General features: G+C 46.0%; 1 protein-coding gene across 5 annotated transcripts in view; it reads left to right on the top strand.

Moving 5' to 3' along the window:
- The window catches only part of HSD3B7 (hydroxy-delta-5-steroid dehydrogenase, 3 beta- and steroid delta-isomerase 7), a 56,642-nt gene that overhangs the window by 19,459 nt on the left and 15,569 nt on the right, over positions 1-21,614 (top strand). Inside the window, exons 2-3 of one of the 5 annotated variants that reach the window (XM_053360728.1) lie at positions 11,885-12,029; positions 13,592-13,762. The exons of 1 other annotated variant lie outside the window; for it this stretch is intronic. In XM_053360728.1, coding sequence (XP_053216703.1) covers positions 13,603-13,762 — 160 coding nt within the window. In that variant the 5' untranslated portion in view covers positions 11,885-12,029; positions 13,592-13,602. Of the gene's footprint in view, positions 1-5,497; positions 5,681-11,884; positions 12,030-13,591; positions 13,763-21,614 lie in introns of those variants that run through there. 3 more of the 5 variants (XM_053360727.1, XM_053360729.1, XM_053360726.1) reach the window with 3 other exon arrangements.

Here is a 21,614-nt window from a genome sequence, read left to right as displayed (position 1 = left end):
AGGCAAGGTGAGGTGGCTGCCTCAGGTGGCAAGATCCACAGGGGCAGCAGATCATAGCTGTCAACTTACAGATTTGAAAATAAGGGACCAGCAGCCTTGAAAATAAGGGACCAGCAGCCAAAATAAGGGACCTGCAGCCTCACCTGTTCCAGGCACTCCAGTCTTCCTGTCCTCCTGCAGTCTGGTCAAACTCATGCTGGCCGCTTCGAGAACACTGTCCAACCAACTTTGTAACCAGAGGTTCAACTGAATAGAATCTGAATCACATGCACCACAAGGCCTATGCAGCCTCAACTTAAGATGGCTCCCTGGCCTGGCTTTGCACTGCAAAGTTTGCAGCAGCACGTGCAACAAAGTGGCGTCCAGCATTCAAAAAACCCCTCAGCTTGCATTAACTAGCCACACACAAGGCATGCAAGCTCCACCCCCCAGTCGTTCTTAGACTTCTTATTGAGTGAGCAACACAGCCAAGCAGCACAGTTGGAGCCTCCCTCCTCCCTGGCTGGCAGGGAGGGAGGGAGGGAGAGGAGCTGCTTCCTTTGAAATTTAAGGGACATCATTTAAGGGACATTTAAGGGACATCCATCAATAAGGGACTGCAGCGGGACATGGCGCTGGAATAAGGGCCTGTCCCTTCAAATAAGGGACACTTGACAGCTATGCAGCAGATTCAGCCCACGAGAAATGCATTGCCCATGGCTGCCACTTCCTTGGCAGCCTCCATCCCAATGCTACCTCTGCTGCAGCTGCTTGGTGAATAGGGGCTGCCTTCTGGGGTCCCCTGAGCTCTGCACCTGCCTGGTATAATTCAGAGCAGGCCCTGTTCCTTCCTCCACATTGGTCTTTGATTCCTGTTTTTTTTAATATACATTTTTATTTTATTTTAAACTATCAGTTCCAACAGTCTTACAACACAACTTCTCATCTTATACAACAGTTTAGACTTCCGTCAACACCTCTGATGATTTTCCGTTCTTAATTTCTTAATTTCTGTATTACATTTAATTGTCCTTAACTAATAATTGTCTTCATAGTCTTTCTTGCAGTATTTCAAATAATCCACCTTACAAAACTTCTTGCAGTCTTACTAGTGTAATCTGTTCATCACAATTACTTTTCAAATAGTTCATATATTTACTCCATTCTTCTAAGAATCTCTGATCCCGCAGGTTTCAAACCCTTCCTGTTAATTTATCTAATTCAGTGGTCTTTGATTCCTACATCAACCTTCGGGTAAAGTTCCTGATGTAGATCTTCACTGCCCGCTTTTTCCTTGGCCTGAGGAGGACCAAGAGCCATTTTTCGGTTTGCCTCAGGTGCTGAAATATCTCAGGCTGGACCTCTTCTTACATTGATGTGCTTCTGTGGCACCCAGGACATTTTCTCCAAGTTGCAGATGTGCCAACCCACAGGCCCTGAAGCGCTGTCGACCTCTGTTCTGTTCTGCACCCGCCGACCCCCCCATGTTCAAAGTTTAGCTCAAAACATGGGCAGTTAAATATTTGAAGAGCAATTCAGAGTCTCCAAAGGGGTCCGTAGCAAAACCTGTATAGCTAGAACAAGGGCAGAACATGTTTGCTCAATGGGTTACCAGTTTACGTGGGCCGCTGCGACTGAAGTGAGCCGCTCATTTTCTTGGAACATGACCAGGCAGATGCAGCCTTTTAATCTCTCGTGTGCTATTACATTCATTATATCGTTGCTGCATTAACTATGTTGTAAACCGCGCTGTGGTCTTTTGATAAAGAGCGGCATGTCCCAAATAAATCTACTGCTGCCAACCCACAGATTTGGCTTAGGGGCAGAAGATGTTTAGAGCACACGAAAAAATGTGGCTGGGCCCAGCTAGAGCGGCAAACTAGGGCATCACCAAAAATCTAGAGGTGGCAGACAGATGGATAGATACAGGTTGAATTGATCTGCTTTCCACTCCTCTAATGGGCATTTTTTTTTGGGGGGGGGGGATAAATATTATAAACCACTGGTAGCATTGCCCGTGGATACAGGGGTAGGGCTTGCGTACTAATGACTAAGGTGGAGCGAAATGATGTAACAGCCGACTTAACATAAATGAAACAAATAGTGTTCCCGTGAATTACTTGTTGACAGAAATGTCCCATTGTTCTGCAGTTCACAAGAAGGCACAACATGTGCGTAAGGGAACATACGCTTTCTGCTGAAAATCTATTATTAAATAGTGGTGATGCATGGGTGATTTGTTTTCCACCTGGGTGTGAAGAGGAGAGATTATATTGTCTATTTGGATTGATTATAGAGACAACTCTACAGAGCTCTGAGTAATGCTCCTGAATGCCAGTTTCTGGAAACAACAGAAGAGGAAAGTGTCCCTTGGTTCATGTCCTGCTTGGTGATTTCCCACAGACATTTGGCTGATCCCTGAAAGAACAGGCTGCTGGTCCAGATAGGCCATTGGCCTAGAGAGCATTGTGACTAAGCAGTGTATAAACCTTTCAAAATGAGCAAAATAAAGACGCAACTGTCTCTTCAGGAGTAAAAACCAACCCAAGAACCAAGAGGACTGTTTGCGTTACGACCATTGTATCAATATTGGCTTCTGAAAGGGGGCCTTGTTTAGGACTTAGCATCTATTAGACAATACACCAGTGTGCGATATCAGGCCTGTAGTTGCTTTTCACGAGAATTAAAAATGTAAAAGTTTAGTTACCGTATTTTTCGCCCTATAGGATGCACTTTTTCCCCTCCAAAAATGAAGGGGAAATGTGTGTGCGTCCTATGGGGCAAATGCAGGCTTTCGCTGAAGCCTGGAGAGCGAGAGGCGTCGGTGCGCACAGACCCCTCTCGCTCTCCAGGCTTCAGGAGAGCCCCACCGCCAGCCCCACAAGCTCGGGGGGCAGTGGGGAGGCGGAACGCCGCCATCCCGCTGTCCCCCGACTTGGTTAGAAGGCTGGGGGGGGGGAGAAGCCTGCTCCTCCCCGTCGCCAGCCCCACAAACTCGGGGGACAGCGGGGAGGTGCAGCGCGCCATCCCGCTGTCTCCTGACCTGGTTTGGAGGCTGGCGGGGGGCTTCCCCCTCCCCCAGCCCCGCAAGCTCCCAGAGCCATGCCGAAGCTGCCCGCAGCTTCGGCATGGCTCTGGGTCCCGTTCTGGGGGCTGCAGTCGGGGGATGCTCGGGCTTCCCCCAGCCCCGCGTCTGGGGGAAAAAAATAATTCCCCCCCCTTTATTCCCCCCCCAAAATCTAGGTGCGTCCTATGGGCCGGTGCATCCTAGAGGGCGAAAAATACGGTGCTACATAGAAATGCCTTGGTAAAAATTATTGCAAGAGCTGCCTAAGTGGAGACCCAACAGAGTTTTCGCAGTTTCTGAAGGTTTAACTAAAAGGTATTTGCAAATCCTGTGGACCGTAGCCAATATGAATTTCACCACAGGCCGCTCTAATCAAATGATATATGTTTCATCCCTGCCAGAAATTAAATGGATGGCTGCAGCACACTCTACGTGGGCCTGCCTTTCCAAGAGTGTTTGGAAATTTTCAGGTGTTTTGAAATGCAGCTGTTGGCCTCATAAGTGTGGCTTGCTGAGAGGAAAGAAGAACTCTCTCCAATATTGTTCCCAACATCATTGGTTTCCCGTTAACTTTATTCAGAAGGCTTATAGGCTGTTCTCCAGCAACCTCAATGAAGAATGGTGCTTTAAAAAACACAAATTGCAAAATTCAGAATTTAAAACAAAAGCTCTCATCATATCACCGTAGAAATGCAACTGAAATGACCACATCTTGCAGCTTCTCCCCACCTGGGGGAAGGGCTGTAGCTCAGTGGTTGAGCATCTGCTTTTGTGCCCAGAAGGTCCTCGGTTCAATTCCCGGCATCCCCACGTAGGACTGGGAGACATTTCCTGGCTGAAATGCTGTAGAGCCACTTCTTGTCAGTATAGATGGTCTATCTCAGTGTAAGAAGGCTTCCCATATCCTTGAGTTCTGCTCCAGCAGAGCCAATGGGTCAGGAATGATGGGAATTGTGGTTGAAACCATTGGCAGGGGCACCAGGCTAGGGAAGGCTGACATATTGCTCCCCTGTTTATCCCTGCCAGACCTCCTCCCCATGTGTCCCGGAGGGCCATTTTGTCTAAGCCACACTCACTTGCCCTTTATCTGTTGCCCTATCTATCACTGCTACAGGCAGCATCTGAGGAACTCCCTGCCTCTTGATTTCAGACAGGCGTCTTAACTGTACTCTTTTGGATGTGTGCTTATAGCCTTTTTGTTTAAGCCAGCCTATTCAAATGCGTATGTGCTGATGTGTTTTGATCTCCTTTACTGATATATATAATATATATATATAGATAGATAGATAGATAGATATCATAAGCATATGTACAAACACATGCTTTCATTTATTTTTAAATGTTTTTAACTGTTATTTAGTGATAATTTTGATATATTTATTGTAAGCCACTTAAAAGGTGTTTTTTTACTACAATCTAGCGCTATATAAATTTTGTTAAATATATGATGTTGGATGCAGGGCCAAAAGGGAGTTTGCAGATGCCCCTGCAACGCCCTGTGTGGTGCTCTGCCAGCACCAACAACCAAACAGGCCTGAGATTCCCTGCTGCTTCTCTAGTTAACTGCTTCTCTCTTGCTCAATGGCTGGTTCACCAGCTCAGGGGTAGCCAACTTAGCATCTTCCAGATGTTTTTGGAGGACAACGCCCATCATTCCTTGACCATAGGCCACACTGGCTGGAGCTAGTAGTCTAACCACATCTGGAGTGAGAGCACTTTAGCTTCCCTTGATCTTGCTCTTTATACATACAGTGGTACCTTGGGTTAAGAACTTAATTTGTTCTGGAAGTCCGTTCTTAACTTGAAACTGTTCTTAACCTGAAGCACCACTTTAGCTAATGGGGCCTCCTGCTGCTGCCGTGCCGCCGGAGCACGATTTCTGTTCTCATCCTGAACAAAATTATTAACCCGAGGTGTTATGTACTGAAGTTCTCACCCCGGGCCAGCAGGGGGATACTGTAGATAGTTATGCAAATGAGGCATCAAAAGTGACGTTCAGTGATTGGATAGTTTTAGAAAATTGTTACAGTTACGTTGTACTGGAGCTCTATATGAGCAGGCTGACTGAACCCTTCAGTTCAGTTCTGTTCTGGCCTGTGAATAAACAAGAGCTGTTTGAAGAATCGCTGTGTCGTCTGAGATGTGCACCCACAACTTAACACAAGGTACTACTTCTGGGTTAGTGGAGTCTGTAACCTGAAGCGTATGTAATCCTAGGTATCACTGTATTAGGAATTGTAGACTGGACGTGTGGAAGGGGGGGAGCAGGACTGTGTCCTTTGCACCTGCCCCTCTGACGGCTGCGTGCTGACCATCTGCTTCCAGGCATATTCGGTCATGGCATGAAAACCCTGACATTGCAGGAAATGGGTGGTATTTTTCTGACGGCAACATGACATTTGTTTCCTTTCCTTCTCATTTCCTTTTGGCTGCCATTTATAGGGGACTCCATTAGCGCTTACTCTCACATGTCAATTCTGAGGATAATTGCTCTTCTACATATGGTAGATCAGAAGGCGATTCAAGTTTGCAGCATGCTAGCTGCTGAATGAATAAGCAGGCGACTGTCTTCTTTCGTTTGATTTTGCTACAAAGGGTTTCCTCCTGGTTTTTGCGTCTTTTGATTTCGCCCAGGTATGGTCTTTCAACAGGTTTGATGCTCACACTCATAATTGCCTTCAAAGCGTTCTGGAAACCGCAGAGTTATTTATTTATTTTAATGGATTTTAATTACGTCGTGCAGTTTTGTGATAATTTATTGCTCTAGAAATGCATTTGTATTGGCCAGTTCCTTAACTTTTTCGCCTAATGGTTTTGAATTTAGTTGGGGAATATGGGCTTCATTGACTCTTGATTAATCTTTTCTAAATACGTTTGCAGCAGGAGCACATAATATCAGAAATGTAGCAGCACAAATAGCTTTAGAGTTTTTAAAATAAATTGCTAAGAAGTGGTGTTGGCATGTTCTGTAGATTCCCCTAATGAGGACAACGCAAAGTACTGTTAGAGATTTTGGGCTAAACCCTAGAAATTAATAAATGCTAGGATTTTGGGTTCTTTGTGATATGCAGGGAGAATACATACTACAAGTGAGGATCCCTGGGCTGCCTTATGCAAACCAGTCTTGCTGGCTTGAGGGAAAAGCAAGCGTTACAATAGAGAGAAATTGAGGGTAGTCACCAACTCCTTGTACCAGGTAGGACCAGAGACTGGAGATTTGGGAGGTTGCTAGAGTAACTGCTCTGAAGGAGGGCAAGGGGCTTCTGGGAAGAAGAAAGGGAGAGATCCATGCCTGCGATGCTCTGGGCCATGCTGTAAGATCTGGACCCCCTCCAAGCAGACAGAGGGTGTAAATTATTATTATTATTATTATTATTATTTATACCCCGCCCATCTGGCTGGGTTTTCCCAGCCACTCTGGGCAGCTTCCAATAAAACACTAAAATACAATAACTTATTAAACATTAAAAGCGTCCCTAAACAGGCGAATAAGCCCTATTTCTTAAAGCACGGCGGACTTCACCGTGTCTTCTATTCTCAAAAGGGACACAGATCCTGTGTTGGCGCCTGAGATCCATGCGCTCTTGCCACGGCTTGGCAGATAGAGGGGCAGGTGCTGGGCTTTTGTAACAGTACGTTGGGAATGAGTTCTAAAATTCCCTGGTTTTTCAGTATTCAGAGAATGGCCATTGCTATTTTGTTCGGCATCTAGGGTGTCTGTAGACTGTTGGTGTGGGTTTTTTTGTTTTTTGGTGAGAGGGATTACAGTGCATTCCTGGAGTTTTTTGGTTAGCAATAAAAGTGGATTGAAGCACTGTCACGTCCAAGGACAGCAAAAACCCGCATTTTAAAAAGGAAACAGACTTTTATCAGTTAGGAAAGTGTCAGGGAAATTCATTGAAAAGTGTAGAGTGAATACAGTGGTACCTCGGGTTAAGAACTTAATTTGTTCTGGAGGTCCGTTCCTAACTTGAAACTGTTCTTAACCTGAGGTACCACTTTAGCTAATGGGGCCTCCTGCTGCCGCCGCGCGATTTCTGTTCTCATCCTGAAGCAAAGTTCTTAACCCGAGGTACTATTTCTGGGTTAGCGGAGTCTGTAACATGAAGCATCTGTAACCCGAGGTACCACTGTAAATGATGGGAAGACGTATTAAACATCATGCAGGCAAATCAAGATGAATGCCCTCTGCAATTTTCCTGCAAAGAGATTGCAGCGAATGCTTAATAAAGATTGGGCACAATCTAGCCGTCAAAGCATATACCACTTCTAGCTGTTGTGGCTTCCTCCAAAGGTTCCTGGGAGTTGTAGTTTTTAAGGGTGTGGAGAGTTGTTATAAGAGCTACAGTTCCCAGCACCCTTAACAAACTGCAATTCCCAGAATTCTTTGGGGTAAGCCATGTGACTCAAAATCTGGATGATGCTGAATAAATAAGTTGTCTGGAGCAAATTTTGAATTTGCCTCAGGCAGCAAAAACTCTTGGACCTGCCTTTTGTGATGGGTGTGATGTTGAAGCAGTCTTGAAACCCCTGCACCCCTTGCTATTGAAACTGGCACATTTTAACGTATTTCAGTTGAGCTGTGCAGAATGGATTGTACACCCACCCCAACTCCCTGAGCAGCGGTAATTTGTAAGGAACGAGCTACTTGGGTTTTGTGTTTCTTTGTAAGAAAAAAATCCATGAAGACTTAATGCCATCTTGCAATACTCAGTACAGCCATATCTTGGTTCGCAAACGCCTTGCAGGTCAAATGTTTTGGCTCCTGAATGCCGCTAACCCGGAAGAGAGTGTTCCAGTTTGCGGATGTTCTTTGGAACCCGAACATCTGACACAGCTTCCGTGGCTTCTGATTGGCCGCAGAAGCTTCCTGCAGCCAATCGGAAGCCACGCCTTGGTTTCCGAACATTTTGGAAGTCGAATAGACTTCTGGAATGGATTCCGTTCGACTTCCAAGGTACCACTGTATAGATGTATCTGTATACGTGTGTGTGTGTTTTGTGTATGCATGCACACAAATGACCCATTAGCAGAGACAAGCAAGAGACAGTCCTACTAGGGAGCGGATCCACTACCCCACATTAGATCCTCAAGGAGGAAGGTGCTCCTTTTCCAAGCCTGCCAAATGCCTTCCCCCCACCTCCTTTTACTGGAGGAAAGTGGGATGTTTCACCTTTCCCACCCTAAGATTTCTGAGAAATCTGTGAATCAAAACTAGCCTTCCCGTAATTGGCCGCAACAAAGAAGCAGTGCATGGTCATCGTGGGCCATTAAAAAAAACCCAGCCACACACCCTATCAATGTTCTTTTGTGAGATCTCAGACGTTGATCTGCCTTCTCTTTTTAAAGGAAAGCCACTGTGTGATAGAGCAAACCTGCAACAATGCTCTGCTTTTGTGCCGCTTTTCTGAATGAATTTGGCCTTGTTTCCTAGGGGGAAACTTGCAGCAGTCTTGATTTCTGCATCTTCGGCTTGTCGGACTGACTAAGCCTCTGTTCATTTTGAGGGATGCCTTCTGGAGAGGGCAGCGGGTGTGTCTAAGCTCTCCCCCAACCTGCATATAAGAATGTGACTCATGCAGGTTCCTATATTCCCTAGTATGTATGACAGCAAGAGACGGTTTTAAACAATTAAAAGGGGCTTGGCATGCAGACCAAAGGCCCGCGTCCCAGGGCTTAAAAAAGGAGAGTGACTCTTTGACTTGTCTGGCGGTGTTTCTATATAAAGTCTGAGTGTATAAAAGGCAGCAAATTGAAACCCTTTTAAAATATGCTGCTTTTAAAGGCAGTGCCAAGCGCAGGCCTCTAAACCTTGTGATTCTCCTTCCATGCTGCACACCCCTTTCCTCTCTCTGCCCCTCCACCCCAAGCACACACTAAAATCTGGAATAAGTTGCAAATGGGGAATTGCTACATTTTCCATTGGGGTGGGGGGTGGGGTAAGGTAATGGCTTTTGTTTAGGCCCCTGTTTCTCTTGACAGGCTGTGATACAGTTGCAGCATCCCGCACATGAAACAGACTTTTGATTGTGTAGATGGGACTTCTTCCCTTCTCCCCTGTGCATCCCAAAATCTCCTCTGGAAGGTTGAGGGACCCTCTGGAGCAGATTGTGGGGAGGTGTGGGGTGGCGGGGCAGGGGGAGGCGAGGGAACAGGACATTACATCTGCTGGTAGGACTCTGAACCTAGCCCATTATAAATCCAACTGATCTTTCACTTTGAGAGAGTGGTTAGAAACGACAAGCAGGTTTTATTCTAAAGCATTTACTTATCTGCTGGAAGCAGACTTGGAAAGGAGGCTAATGCAGCAATGTCATCTTATCACAGATTTCCTAGTAATTTGCAGTTTGGGGTTGTGAGAAGCTTAATCTGGCTACGCAAGTGTGGCGGCTTTGAGCTGATCTCTCTCTATCTTGCACCTCCCACAGCCAAAGCAAGTTCTGTCTCACTCCATGACATTGTCTGCTCTTATCACCACTCATTAAGGACGTGACTAGGACCCAGGAATGCTGTATGCCAGGTTCTGTCCGCCCACCCACAAAAAATCATGATTGCATTTTTTAATTTTTTATTTGATTTGGTTTTGGTTTTTTTGGCTTTTATGCAGCTATTAACTGAGACCCCATCCACATGGTACTTTTAAAGCACACGTATAGCAGTCATGTCTTGCCAACTTAGCAGTTCGAAAGCACGTCAAAGTGCAAGTAGATAAATAGGTACCGCTCTGGCGGGAAGGTAAACGGCGTTTCCGTGCGCTGCTCTGGTTCGCCAGAAGCAGCTTAGTCATTCTGGACACATGACCCGGAAGCTGTACGCCGGCTCCCTCGGCCAATAAAGCGAGATGAGCGCTGCAACCCCAGAGTCAGCCACAACTGGACCTAATGGTCAGGGGTCCCTTTACCTTTACCTTATAGCAGTCATGGCTCCCTCCTACCCAAGAATCCTGGGAACTTAATTGCCCCCCCCCCGCTGCAATTCCCAGCACCCTTAACAAACTTCAGTTCCCAAGATTCCTTCAGGGGGAAGCCGTGGCTGTTAAAGCATTATAAGAAGGACTTTAAAATGTACTGTGCGGGTTGTAGCCTCGTGCTGGGAATTTAATATTGGAATATTAGATCGCACATGCACTATACATTTAAAGCCGTCTCATGCTACTTTAAACAGCTGTGGCTTCCCCCAAAGCGTTATGGGAGCTGGAGTTTGTTAAGGGAGCTGAGAGTGGCTAGTTAGCTGACCCCTATTCCCCTCACAGTATGTGAGTATGTGGATCAAGAACTCCCAGAAGTGCAAGCTGGATTTAGAAGAGGCAGAGGAACCAGAGACCAAATTGCAAACATGCGCTGGATTATGGAGAAAGCTAGAGAGTTCCAGAAAGACACCTACTTCTGCTTCATTGACTATGCAAAAGCCTTTGACTGTGTCGACCACAGCAAACTATGGCAAGTTCTTAAAGAAATGGGAGTGCCTGATCACCTCATCTGTCTCCTGAGAAATCTCTATGTGGGACAAGAAGCTACAGTTAGAACTGGATATGGAACAACTGATTGGTTCAAAATTGGGAAAGGAGTACGACAAGGCTGTATTTTATCTCCCTGCTTATTTAATTTATATGCAGAATACATCATGTGAAAGGCTGGGCTGGATGAATCCCAAGCTGGAATTAAGATTGCCAGAAGAAATATCAACAACCTCAGATATGCAGATGACACAACCTTGATGGCAGAAAGTGAGGAGGAATTAAAGAACCTTTTAATGAGGGTGAAAGAGGAGAGTGCAAAATATGGTCTGAGGCTCAACATAAAAAAACCGAAGATCATGGCCACTGGTCCCATCACCTCCTGGCAAATAGAAGGAGAAGAAATGGAGGCAGTGAGAGATTTTACTTTCTTGGGCTCCATGATCACTGCAGATGGTGACAGCAGCCACGAAATTAAAAGACGCCTGCTTCTTGGGAGAAGGCAATGACAGACCTAGACAGCATCTTGAGAAGTAGAGACGTCACCTTGCCAACAAAGGTCCGTATAGTTAAAGCCATGGTTTTCCCAGTAGTGATGTATGGAAGTGAGAGCTGGACCATAAAGAAGGCTGATCGCCGAAGAATTGATGCTTTTGAATTATGGTGCTGGAGAAGACTCTTGAGAGTCCCATGGACTGCAAGAAGATCAAACGCATCCATTCTTAATGAAATCAGCCCTGAGTGCTCACTGGAAGGACAGATCGTGAAGCTGAGGCTCCAGTACTTTGGCCACCTCATGAGAAGAGAAGACTCCCTGGAGAAGACACTGATGCTGGGAAAGATGGAGGGCACAAGGAGAAGGGGGTGACAGAGGATGAGATGGTTGGATAGTGTTTTCGAGGTTACCAGCATGAGTTTGACCAAACTGCGGGAGGTAGTGGAGGACAGAGGTGCCTGGCGCGCTCTGGTCCATGGGGTCACGAAGAGTCGGACACGACTAAACGACTAAACAACAACATTCCCCTCACACAGCTAAATTCCAGAGTTGGCCGGGGGAAGAGGGATTGCTTGTTAAAGTGCTCTGAGAAACTCCATTTAGAAGGCATCAAACCAGGCGTGACTGGCTGCTTCGGGGGTGTCTCTCAGGCATGTTGAAACAGAAACAGGACACCTTTCCAAATGGTCCATTTGACAGGTGTTGAGATTAATAGGGGACATCTGTACGAAACTCCAGAAGCCCTGCAGCTGATCACTGTCATACGGAGGAGGGGAAAGACCCACCCCTCTCAAAATGGAGAAAGCTTGTGCTTATTTCTTCCCTTCCCCTCCAGCATTCCTTGTGTGAGAGATTCCTTGAACTGCTTCCCTTTGGCGTTTTGCAGAACCCTCCTCTCGCTTATCTGTGATAGATCACCGGGGCAACCGTTTTCCAGACCGATAATTGTGCATCTTGCAGTATTGGGGAAACAACTGGCCTGCTTCACAGTTCAAGCTGAAGTCCAGACGTGCTAAAGCAGAACCATAAAAGTGACGGCAAGAAGTGGGGGTGCAGCTGTAAACACCCTGGATTAGGGACTGGGAACTTTTTTTCTGACCAAGGGCTGCATTCTCCCTTCTAGACAGCCTTCCAAGGGCCACATCTGGTGGCCGGCAGGGCCGGAGGAAAGGAAACTTTACCCTTTTACCTAATTTCCTCACTCCCTCTTGCCCCCCCTCATCCTCCATCAAGAGAAGCAAGAGTCATTGTCAGAGTTCAGGGAGGCAGGCCAGCCAGGTGAAAACCCTCAGGGATGTTGCAAAGCAGGCCAGGGAGGGAGTGTGGCCTCTGGAGAGTCCTGAGGGCCAGAAAGTGAGGTGCTGAGGGCCGCATTGAGGTTCTCCACCCTGTCTTGGGGCCAGGGCCGTCTTAAGCATATCCGGTGCCGTGGTTCAAAGATCCCTCCAACGCCACGCCCCCTTTCCCAGAGTTGTCGACTTTTCCCCAAGCCTCTGTGGGGATTGCTCTCCTCCTGCGGAGGCTTAGGAAGCAAGCTGCACGCCCGCCAGCCATATGGTTGGCGGGGCGCAGCTGGTGGGCATTTAGGGAAAGGGGAGGCCGCCGGCAAAGCTGCGCAGCTCCCCCACTCGCTGAGGCACCCCTGAGAGGCCAGCGCCCTGGCGCAACACGCCAGTAAGCCCAATAGGAAAGACTGTTCTGCTTGGGGCCTCTGAACAGTTTTTTGTGTGTGCAACTGTGGCCGATGGTCTCATGCCCCTCTGTTCTTCAGTTTCCTGCAGGTGCCTCAGTGCATTTGGAAAGGCGCTTCTATTCTGTTTAGCCACTTGGAGGCAGTTCCTAAAAACTGCTCTGCAAATGTCTGCCTTCCTTCTAAGGATCCTGTGCCTACCAATGTCTCCTCTGTCGCTTTTATTTTTGTGTGCTGTCTCTTCTTTCCTTCTCTCCTGCATGTAAGCCTCACTCGACTGACCGTAAGCCTGAGGGCAGTGGGGCCTGTCTCTTTTTTTGCTTTCTGTGTGAAGCCAGGGATGTCAGAAGGCAGCGGCTTCCATCCCAACCTGTCTTTGTCACAACCTCACTTTTTCCATCCTGCCGAAGTTTGGTTTCTGGCAAATCCTGCATCCTTCATCTCGCTGCCTCTCTGTTTAATGTAACTTAGGGAATTATGTGAGTTACGAATCTGAAGCAATTAATGGTGCAGTTATTTCCACGCCGCTCATTTAAGTGTAAACAAAATGTCAAAACAATAATTGTGTCCTCCCCCCCCCCAAGTATTTAATTGCATATTGTATGCGGACTTTAAAAAAACAATGTGAGCAAATACTGATTGTGTCAGTCGGATTGATTTCCACTCCAGACCTGGGACGAAAACGTGGGCAGCAGCAATTTATTCTTCCCTTTCCATTTGCGATGAAATTCTTTGACGTCCCTGTGTGAAGTACCTAGTCCTATTAAGCATTCTAGAAATAGTAGTATCTGAACCATTGCTGGGGAATCTTAGCTTGCAGCTTCTGTTCGCTCGCCCCTTCCAGAACTCTACAGTTCTTTTGTTCCTCCAGACTGAAAGCACATTTTATCCTTTTCTCCCCAGTCACAGGGCAAATGGGGTCATCAAGCAAAAACCAGATCTACCTTGTGACAGGCGGCTGCGGTTTTTTGGGGAAAAATCTGGTCCAGATGCTTCTGAAGGAGGAGCCTGGCCTTGCAGAAGTGCGCGTCTTTGACTTGCACCTTGATGAAAGCATGCGACACCTGGATAGAGGTAAGGTGCCCATTCCCCCGGGTCACTCTTTCCTGTTCCTGCAGAGCTTGTCTGTCTGGTTTGCTGGGTGTGGATTCCACTTCCCTGGGGGTCTTGAACAGAATGGGCAAATACATTTTGAGAGAGTCTCCAAAAATCTCTCCAGATATATGCCGATCTCCCTCCACGACTGGCCGCGTTAAAGGCCATAGGGGAGGATGTCGGGACATAACCCCCAACATTTCTCCAATGAAAATAGGGGCATCCTATTCCATAACAGAAAGGGATGCGGGTGGTGCTGTGATCTAAACCACTGAGCCTCTTGGGCTTGCCGATCAGAAGGTCAGCGGTTCGAATCTGTTCAGTTTCTGTTAATTGGTTCTCATGGGAAACTTACAGATACTGGCTTCACACAATTAACTCAAGGCAGTGTCAATTTGGCAGAAAGCCAAGGTCTGCTTGACCTAGAAACTACTTACTCTGATTGGTTAACGACCAGCACTCAACTCTGTTATCTAGGGATTGCTAGCACAGTGTGGTGTGTGTGAGGTGTGTTAGGAGTAGGAGTGCTGTGTATGGTTTAGAGAGAGAGAAAGAAAGGATTTATTTTGCTTTGTTTTGTATGCAGAAACTCTGCTGGTTTTATTTTTCCTTTTAATAAATCCTGTAAATAGTTATTCTGAGTCTAGGTGACTAGTCATTTCCACCTCAACTAGCTTCTTCGCTGTGCAGGAAAACTCTGCTACGTTTGGGCTAAAGCCATTAGAGCTATGCCTGACACTTCAAAGTTCCATGAGGTTATGGGCATTGTGCTGCCAGCCTGAGTTGCGGTGGTGTCAGCATCAACGGTGTTGGTTCCAGTAGTTCCAAAAGTTGTTGTTCCTGTTGGTGCAGCAGATGGACACTGGCTGGTTCCTGACTGTTGTGAGCTGGTGACGCAGTGGACACAAGGACAACAGCTGCAGCGTGTGAGTGCTGGGTGCTGTGGTTCCTGTTTTCTCTCTCGGTGGTCGTGAGTAGCTGGTTCCGGGTTCCAGGGACATCGCTCTCAAGATGGCCTCACAACCAGTTCAGATGGCTTTTGAGCGTCTGAATGACTCCAATTACTTGCTGTGGTCGGAACGCATGCAGGCAGTGCTGCAGAGGGATCGTCTCTGGCAAGTGGTGAGTAAATTTCCTGCGAAGCCTGATGATGAAGACCTCGATAAAGACCAAAGAGCAAGGGCCACAATTGTCTTGGGGCTGGAAGATTCCCAGTTGCCGTATGTGAGGGGAATCAAGACAGCTAGAGGTGTGTGGCAAGCACTTAAAGAACTCCATGTGCGTGAGACAGCGGTTTCCAAGCTGTTCATTCGCAAGGCATTGTACAAGGCAATGTTACAGCCTGGGGTTACAATGCAGGAACACCTACACAGTTTACAGTTAAAGTTTGCTGCGCTACAGGAAAGAGACTGTGCGTTAGACCAGCAGGAGAAGGTGGCTATTATTTTGAGTTCTCTCCCGGAAAGCTGGGATAATTTAGTTTTGTCTCTAGAAGGCATACAGGAGCGTGATTTATCAATCAGTTACGTTACTGGGCGTTTGATTGAAGAGTGGCAGAAGAGGCAAGAAAGGTCGTTGGCTGCAGAGGCTTCTACAGGCGGGCGGTTTGGAAGGAGTTCTCATGCCGTGCCAGAGGTGAAGCAAAAGCAGCGTACCGGTGAGGAGGCAGCGTTTGCTGTTAGGCGTTGTTTCCGATGTGGGTCTTCAGCGCATCTAAAACGACAATGTCCAGAGTTGGTCAAGTCTCAGTGGCCGGTGCAGGAGCAGAGACGAGATCAGCAGCAGCAGCAGCATAAAAAGAAATTCTTCAAACAAAAACAGTCGGCTCAACTGGTGACCGCCGAGGTCAAGATTGCTGATGAGAAACAAGCTGTCTGGGTGGTCGATTCGGGAGCGTCTCGGCACATCGTAAATTCAGATGAATTGTTTGTTTCCAAGAACTCAGCACAGCGCAGCCAGGTGGCTCTAGCAGACGGAAGTACTTCCGAAGTGATTTCGGGGGGTGCAGTTTTTGTTCCTTGTCTTCGTGAATGCCTGCAAAATGTACTTTATGTGCCTTCATTAAGGAGCAATCTGATGTCTGTAGATTGTTTGCTAAAAGCTGGGTTTAAAGTGCATTTTGAAGGAGACAGTTGCATTATTAAGAAGGCTGGTGAGATTTTAGGCACTGCTAAGTCAGAGGGAGGCTTGTTTTGGCTTAAAGCAGGATCTCAAGTTGCAGCAGTAGTCAGTAAATCTCAGCCTGCAGTGAATAACAAAGCTATACATGACAACTGTGTGCACTTATTGCATAGGAAAATGGGGCATGCTTGCTGGAAAAGTGTACTAAAAATGTCTGAATTGGCTGATGGGGGTGATTTAAAGAGTTGTAACAAGTACCTTGATTGCAATGTTTGTAAAAAGGTTAAAACCCACAGAGTCTCTTACCCCAGAAGTGACAGAGTTAGTGAGTCACCGCTACAGCTGGTTCACATGGACGTAATTGGTCCATTTGCTGTAAGCAGGGGTGGATCGCGTTTTTCATTAACAATTGTGGATGACGCCACGCGTTACTCTTGGGTTTTTCCCATGAAGAATAAGGGTGACGTGTTCACTAAGTTTAAAGGCTGGGTGGCATCTGTGGAAAGATTTCTGTCCACTAAACTCAGAAGGATTCAGACGGACAGAGGTGGCGAATTTATGTCAAATGCTTTTAGAGATTGGTTACAAAAGCGTGGCATTGGGCATAGAAAAACGAACGCTTTTTCCCCAGAGGAGAATGGCGTTGCAGAGCGAAAAAACAGATCTTTACAAGACATGATGTTTGCCATGCTTGATGATGCTGATTTGCCCATGTCTTATTGGGGGGAGAGCATGCTCACCGCGTGTTATCTCCAAAATAGGCTCTTTCATCAAACAATAGGTACAACTCCGTACTTTAAATTGTTTCAGAAAAAACCCAAAATTGACCATTTGCATGTGTTTGGATCAAAAGCCTGGGTGTTAATTCCAAAACAAATGAGGAAGAAGGGAGATCCTAAGACCAAACAGTTAGTGTTTGTGGGTTACCAGGAGCTGGGAAAAGGTTTCCGCTTTGCTGAAGGGACAAATGGCATTGTGATCTCCAGGAATGCCAGTTTTTGTGAACATAGTGGCTGGGAGAGACTACATGCCAATACTGAGGTTTGGTTTGAACCTTCCCAGGAGCTTCATGACTCTGAAGGTAAACATAGAGAATCAGAGTCTGAGGGGGAGGAAAGTTCAGATAAGAGCTCTCAAGAAAGTGGAGTTGCCCAAAGACCAGTTGTTAAGCAACAAAAGAGAGGTCATAGTTCTGAGGAGGAAAGTGGGTCAGAAGAAAAAATGTCTCCCAGAAGATCTAAAAGACAAAACAAAGGAGTGCCTCCAGTGCGTTTTTCTCCAGATACTGCAAATGTGTTTAGTGTGATTGCAGAACCCAAGAGTTTTCAGGAGGTGTTAAAGTTACCAAAAGAGGAGGCAGAGCTCTGGAAGCAGGCAATGGAGGAAGAGATGTCCTCTCTGAATGAGCACAAGGTTTTTACACCAGTAGCAGCGCCTGAGGGGGCAAAGATTGTAGGCTGCAGGTGGGTGTACAAACTTAAACCTCTGGTGACAGGAGAGTACAAATACAAAGCTCGTTTAGTGGCTCAAGGATACTCTCAGAGGCCTGGAAAAGATTATGACGAGACTTTTTCCCCTACTGCTAAGGCTGATTTTAACGCTTGGAGCAAAGAGAAAACTCCTGTTAAACCATTTTGATATCCAGACTGCATATTTACATGCATCAATATCAGAAGACCTGTATCTAGCCGAACCGCCTGGTTATGAGACAGGTTCCAATAGAGTGTTGAAATTAAACAAAGCTCTATATGGTCTTAAACAGGCTGCAAGATCTTGGAACAAATGTTTCCATGAGGCCTTAGTGTCATTTGGTTTCAAGCAGAGTACAGCTGACAATTGTGTTTATGTACGTGGTACAGGCAGTGATCAAGAGTTTTGTCTGATTTATGTAGATGATGTATTGTATGCTTGCAAAACAGATAAACAAACTAAAAGGTTTGCCAAGCAATTGTCCAGTAAGTTCAAAGTGAAAGACTTAGGCCCGGTTAGGACATATCTAGGGTTGGAAGTGTGCTGGGCCCAAGATGGCAGCTGCCTAATTAGTCAGCAGAACAAAGTTAAACAACTACTGACTACATACAGGATGCAGGATTGCAAAGGGGCAGTGGTGCCTATGGATCCAGGTTTCATAAAAACACTTCATACAGATGAGAGTCCTGAATTTGAACATCCTGATGTATATCATTCTGTAATTGGAAGTTTATTGTATCTAGCACAGTGGTCCAGACCTGATATTAGCTATGCAGTAGGCATATTAAGTAGATTGGTCTCAAAACCCACACTAAATGCCTGGAAAGGGGTAAAACAAGTTCTGAGATACCTCAAACAGACAATTGGCTATATGTTACAATTAAATTCTTCAGAGGATGAAATGTTGAGTTGCTACTGTGATAGTGACTGGGGAAATTTGCCAGATAGAAAATCTGTCACAGGACTGGTCATAATGGTCGGTGGAGCTTTAATCAGCTGGCGGTCACGCAAGCAAGACGTTGTAAGTGTGTCATCAACGGAATCAGAGTACGCCGCGTTGAGTGAATTGTGCAACGAGGTGATTTATTTCAAGCATTTGTTAACAGATTTAAATGTAAATTGTGGAGAACCAGTACAAGTTTACATTGATAATCAAGCTTGTATAACCTTAAGTAAAACAGAGGGTTTCAAATCGCGTTCCAAACATATCTCTGTAAAATACCAAAATGTACGTTGCTGTGTACAAGACAATGTAATCACCTGTACTTATGTATCAAGTGAAGAAAATGTAGCAGATGTGTTAACTAAACCATTGGCAAAGGTAAAGAACAAGCGAATGTGCAAGGGTTTAGGTTTGCTGGAAAAATAATCTCCTACATAGGTGTATTTGATGTTAATTGTCCAGCAGAATCTGTGAGGGGGTGTTCAGTTTCTGTTAATTGGTTCTCATGGGAAACTTACAGATACTGGCTTCACACAATTAACTCAAGGCAGTGTCAATTTGGCAGAAAGCCAAGGTCTGCTTGACCTAGAAACTACTTACTCTGATTGGTTAACGACCAGCACTCAACTCTGTTATCTAGGGATTGCTAGCACAGTGTGGTGTGTGTGAGGTGTGTTAGGAGTAGGAGTGCTGTGTATGGTTTAGAGAGAGAGAAAGAAAGGATTTATTTTGCTTTGTTTTGTATGCAGAAACTCTGCTGGTTTTATTTTTCCTTTTAATAAATCCTGTAAATAGTTATTCTGAGTCTAGGTGACTAGTCATTTCCACCTCAACTAGCTTCTTCGCTGTGCAGGAAAACTCTGCTACGTTTGGGCTAAAGCCATTAGAGCTATGCCTGACACTTCAAAGTTCCATGAGAATCCCCGTGATGGGGTGAGCTCCCGTTGCTTGGTCCCTGCTCCTGCCAACCTAGCAGTTCGAAAGCACGTCAAAGTTCAAGTAGATAAATAGGTACCGCTCCAGCGGGAAGGTAAATGGCATATCCGTGTTTGGCTCTGGCTTTGCCAGAAGTGGCTTAATCATGCTGGCCACTTGACCCAGAAAACCGTCTGAGGAAGTGGACAAACACCGGCTCTCTCAGCCTGTAAAGCGAGATGAGCGCCGCAACCCCAGAGTCATTCACAACTGGACTTAAATGTCAGGGGTCCCTTTACCTATTCCATAACAACAACAACAACAACAACGTTATTTATACCATGCCCATCTGATTGGGTTGCCCCAGTCACTCTGGGTGACTTCCAAATTATATAAAAACACTAAAAAAAATCTTCTCTATGCAGGGCTGCCTTCAGATGTCTTCTAAAGGTTGTATAGTTACTTATCTCCTTGGCTTGGGGGGGGGGGCGGGGCGCCTAACGCCACACCTTCCAACATTTCTCTGATGAAGATAGGGACATCCTAAGGAAAAACGGGATCAAATCAGAAACCGGGATGGGTTCTGTAAATCCTAGACTGTCCCTGGAAAACAGGGATGCTTGGAGGGTCTGCCAGTGAGGTCATCCATATCTTGGCACCCCTAAATGCTCACTGCTCCCAAATGCTGGAGAAACCCCAGGTTCCACTGCCCCTGGTTTGGCCACCAATAATATCATTATGATATCAGCATAGCTAAAAAACTAACTTTCTAAAAAGCCCAACTGTGTTCCTGAAAATTGGTGGAGTTTCAAAACTGGCCACAGTTATCTTCTTTAGAAGTCCTTGGTTTCTAAGGCAGGTTTCCCAGTTGAGCCCCAGCTTAACATTTATTTCCCTGGTTATATAAACAGGAGGCTGAAACAGGAGGCTGAAATATTCTTGGCAACCTTTGTCCACCTGAGAGAGTTTCACAGAAATCAGCCCATGTAGCGCTAAGTTTTATTCATTTTTCTTGGGCGGTAACCCTCCCCTCCGCCCCGGTGTCTAAAAGGACTCATATGTTTCAAGGTCTGAAGGTGTGTGACCTTTAAAAACACATTTTCCCCTCCAAGTAAAAAAATGAGTAGTCTCCACAAGAATGTTGGAACTTAGCAGCTAGAAACCCTAGGAATGTGGATGGCAGCCAATAGCACAATAAGTCTGTCTCTTTCCCCCCCAGTCCTTGGCATCTAATTCACATGTTGCAGAGCAGTCTTATGTTTGCTTGCTTGGCAGTCAAATCCTACAGTGTTCAATGAGGCTTACTCATGAGTAAGGATGGCCTGGTGAAACATGGGACTAATGCACCTTTAATTGTTGTTGTTGTTGTTTTACACAGCTGTTAAAGGTCTGCTTTTGCATCTCTCTACCCAAGCAAGTGTGTTTTAAAAAGTTGCAGCTCCATCTGTGAATGTTTTTAAACTTTGGTGTTACTGGGTTAACTGCAGCTGAGTTTGGGAGGGTGCAGAACACAAACATAGATGGCCAGAGGAGGGTGGGGGAGAAGAAGAATTGCTCATCTTTACTTGATTTTAAAAAATTATGTCCCGCCTTTCAAATCTAAAAGTTTAAAAGTTAGCTTACAGAAAAGAAAAGAAAAGAAAAGAAAAAGCTTTGGTTTAAAACAAATAGCCTTTGTAAGATAGAGCTAAACAAAAAGCAGCCTTAATTTAAACTATCCTGGGAATCAGAATGAATGTATTGATTGATTGATTGATTGATTGATTGATTGATGACAATTTGTATTCACTGCTTAAATTCAAAACAAAAACTCTTTACAACTTTAAAACAAAGCCCTTTACAATTTAGGCTAAATGCAATGCCAGAAATTAATAAAAAGGTAAAGGTACCCCTGCCCGAACGGGCCAGTCTTGACAGACTCTAGGGTTGTGCGCTCATCTCACTCTAGAGGCCGGGAGCCAGCGCTGTCCGCAGACACTTCCGGGTCACGTGGCCAGCGTGACGAAGCTGCTCTGGCGAGCCGGCACCAGCGCAGCACACGGAAACGCCGTTTACCTTCCCGCTAGTAAGCGGTCCCTATTTATCTACTTGCACCCGGGGGTGCTTTCGAACTGCTAGGTTGGCAGGCGCTGGGACCGAGCGACGGGAGCGCACCCCGCTGCGGGGATTCGAACCGCCGACCATGCGATCGGCAAGTCCTAGGCACTGAGGTTTTACCCACAGCGCCACCCGCGTCCATTCCATAAAACACAATCAACAACTAAACAGAGCATATTTTTTTTAGTATCAAACATTACATGCGAAAAAACAAGGAAAATTCATTGAAAATATAGCAGGACTAAACAAAATATCCTCTAAGCATCAGGAAAGTAAAATATTATG

This window comes from Podarcis raffonei, chromosome 13, assembly GCF_027172205.1.
Source record: "Podarcis raffonei isolate rPodRaf1 chromosome 13, rPodRaf1.pri, whole genome shotgun sequence".
Classification (NCBI taxonomy): domain Eukaryota; kingdom Metazoa; phylum Chordata; class Lepidosauria; order Squamata; family Lacertidae; genus Podarcis; species Podarcis raffonei.
This window is presented reverse-complemented; position numbering and strand designations above follow the sequence as displayed.